The following is a 3,503-nucleotide window of genomic DNA, read 5'->3' on the forward strand; positions in this document are numbered from 1 at the left end:
CATCGGAAAGGTAACAAAAACATTATAAGGAAGTTGGGGATCAGTCCGGAAGAACACGGAGGAGAAATTTCGATAATTAGAACACACACCGTACTGTAAAGGGCCGGTGGTAATACTCCCTCTCGAACGGGAATGGGGGAACACCTTTTCCCGGTTCTCGTGACAGCGTGCCTATCTACCAGCCAGGATCGATAAATTTTTCTTCCTCATTTCCAGCTGTTCGCGTGTGTCCAATAAACAGAACGAGAGAGAGAGAGAGAGTGGATCAAAGAATGAACGAAAGAAAGAAAGAAAAAAACACAGAAGCGATTTAATTCTACCACCTATCGCGGGTCGTTTTCTTTATTATTCGAATTTGATGGGTGCGTGTATAAAAGCGGTCCGAATGGGAGATAATAAATTAAATTTTCGTATAATTAGAATAATAAAAATCGACTTTCCAATAAATAATTTTATGTACAGATGCTTAATCTTCACTAACGTAACTAGCTTGCATTTTTTTCGGTTGGACTGGACTGGACTCCAGAGTAACTCCTAGTGGTGGCTCTCGAACCAATTGATCGACTCCAGGAAGGTCGGATCGTTAGCGGTTTGTTGGAGCAACGCGTCCTCGTCATCATCCTGCAGCTCGTGCTTGATCATCATAATGTCCGCGTACTGCTGCTGATTGATCATCGCAACTATCTTCTGTTCCTCTTCCGAGACCAAACTTCCATGGGAGCTGGAATGAATAATTTCATCCCGCTTATCCTCCGAATCCAGCGTGAAGTTACTTTGGGGAGAAAGGGCCACAGCCGATTCACTCATCAGATCAGACGAATCCTCCAGGAGGGTGTCCTGATCGATTGCTGAGCTGCTGTCGGCGAAAAATGATCCATCGTTCTGTGATTCGTCGTACAAACTTTCCGGATCCAGATACTGGAAGGTGTTGGTACCCGGAATTCGAATATACTGATGACCGTTTATGATGGTTATTTGTGTTTGATCGAGGGAGCCTCCATTGGAGTTTCCAATAACGCGTGGTTTGATTGCTAGGAAGAAACTGTTGGGCTGAGCTGGTTCCGGTGGTGGAGTTGCAGGGAGTTGAGTTTCTTGTTGTTGTTGCTGCTGCTGTGATTGTTGTTGTTGTGGTTGGAGCTTGAAATTGCTACCCTCCTTTTCTGGATCGAGAGATAGCAGCCGCTCGAGGCATTTAATGTACTCAACCGCCATGCGGAGAGTTTCCACCTTGCTTAGCTTCTTGTGAACTCCCCGGGTTGCTCCTGTCTCGAATGCTTCGGCGATTTCCTCCGGAATTCGCTGCCGCAAAGCGGCAAACCCGTTGTTGACCTGCTGAACCCGATTGCGTTCTCGTGCGTTCCGCCGCTCAACTGCGGTGACTGCACTTTTTGGATCAGAACTCTTTCGTCTTCCTGGTCCGGAAGGTTGGACGCCAGCTTGAAGCTGTCCCAAAGGCTTCCGCAGCTCACCACTGCCATTGACGGTGTTAAACATGACATTCTCGATACTGCCGAGCGTTCCCAGAGGAATCTTCCGTTTGATCACAATTGCAGAACTATTTTCATCGAAGTCCTCGTCACTCGATCCGATGGGGAATAACACTTGGTTCTCCTTGAGCTTCATCCGCTTCATCGGGTTAATTGAGGACATGTTCCTAACCATTATAGTCGTCCCCGGAAGAGCCATTTTTTGCACAACACACCTCAAATCTTAGACTTAAACGTATCACTTAATATCACTAGCTTTTCAGCTTTCCAATCTCAACCAGATCGAGTCTTTTGATGTCACTTTACCGAACTCGGCTCAACATGGTTTCACTTTTAGGCAGCAAATCAGTTTTTGGCGCCAATCATATTCGTTAACGTCGGAACTCACACCGTAGAGATCCTGATCCACGTTCCTCTACGGCTGCTGGTGGTGTTCTGGCGCTGTGTGTCGCGTGCCAAACTGTCTTTAGCTCGGGCTGATGGCGCTGGAAAAGTCCTGCGTTTCCCCCAGGCTTTGTGAAAAACGGACATCTGGCGTTGCTGTCTCTTTTCTTCCCCCAGAGTCAAAGCTTCACATTTTATATGCTGCAACACTGAAGGACTCTCTAATGCGCCAGCGAAGCAAGCTATTATTAAAAGGAATTATTTCCGATATATTGTTGATTTGAGCGAACGCAGGAGGGTTTCCCTCCCGAGCACCAATGAAGGTAGAAAAAGGAAAAGGTGTGCGCTGATGCGATCTACCGAAAGCCGGAGGGAGACAGTCTGCCCGAGTCCTTGTTCGAGTTGCGCAAGCAACATACGAGTAATATTTTTTTCTCCACAACCGTTTGTTCCCTTCTATGTATGTAACTAACTCTCATCTAGCTGGTGGCCACAATGGCACAGGGTCCCTGCAACTACAAAAATCGATAAGGGTGACAGAAAGAGAGAAAAACGGCCTCGAAAGCGGGAAAACGGTGAATAATACACGACATTACGTACCTATGTACTCCGCCAGTCCCTACTACAAAGAGGTGCAGCACTTTTGATTCCGGAACATTATGATCTAACTTCTACTGACGTTCTCCACCCCAAAACGAAAGGGACACGACTTTTGTCTTGCCCGTACCATACCTTTCCGAGAGCAAGCTTCGCAATCAGGCACACAGAAATGAAAAATTGAACATAAAATCTAGCAAAATCGCTACGGTTGTTTACGATTTCTGAGGTTTCGCTTTTGCGATCACTTTTCACGCTTCGTCTGCCTAGTCTGGTCACAGTCTTGGCAGACTGTGAGGCGCAGGGAGGAAACCTATTTACTCTCCTGCTCCACAAAAGGTAAGAAGGTAAACGCGCGCACATACAGCTGATGGGAAATTGCAAACTCACCTGGGTTTGTGGTGAGGAAGCGGAATAAGAGGATGCAGCTTATGTAATACGAGATAAAAATTAAAGATCCGATTTTTTTTGGATATTTAAATTGTCTTACCTGAGCTATTGTTTGATGTACATAATAGTGCATAAATAACATTTTCAGATTGTTCCGACCAACGGGGTATATAAATCTAGTGCCAATAAACTATTTGAACCCTTTATATCACGGAATAAATTACATATTTCTGTAGACAGACTAGCTCGAATGATCGTATTTCGGAAGGACAATGGAGGTAAGAGAAGTAATAAATTACAGTATGATGAGAAAATTAGAAAAAAAAACTTTTTTTTAGTTCACAATTCCTCAAAACAATAATCTTCAAAATGTATTAAATGTTTTAAATCTAAAAAGTAAAGAGACTTTCATTCAATAATTTTGTGTCTCAACTTTTAAGCAAGCATTGACTTAAATTTTTACAACGGACTGTTAAATTTTCATCATTTTATTATATTTTCAGTGGGATTTCCGATTAAGTATGTAAAACGCACTTTCACCTCCTCGAATTTCGATTACCGCTAATTCTTTAGTTTACCAGAAATGTTTTTTTTTTCATTTGAAAACAAATTTTCTGATATAAAATGATCCAAATTTTGTTGATA

General features: G+C 43.5%; 1 protein-coding gene across 1 annotated transcript; it reads right to left on the bottom strand.

The window, feature by feature from the left end:
* Window positions 1-281: 281 nt before the first annotated feature.
* On the bottom strand, window positions 282-2,071 carry LOC129733880 (achaete-scute complex protein T8-like). Its single transcript, XM_055695455.1, has one exon. The coding sequence runs from the start codon at window positions 1,684-1,686 to the stop codon at window positions 535-537; it is 1,152 nt and encodes a 383-aa protein (XP_055551430.1). The 5' UTR covers window positions 1,687-2,071; the 3' UTR covers window positions 282-534.
* Between the last annotated feature and the right edge of the window lie 1,432 nt (window positions 2,072-3,503).

The sequence above is a fragment of the Wyeomyia smithii genome, chromosome 1, assembly GCF_029784165.1.
Source record: "Wyeomyia smithii strain HCP4-BCI-WySm-NY-G18 chromosome 1, ASM2978416v1, whole genome shotgun sequence".
Lineage (NCBI taxonomy): Eukaryota > Metazoa > Arthropoda > Insecta > Diptera > Culicidae > Wyeomyia > Wyeomyia smithii.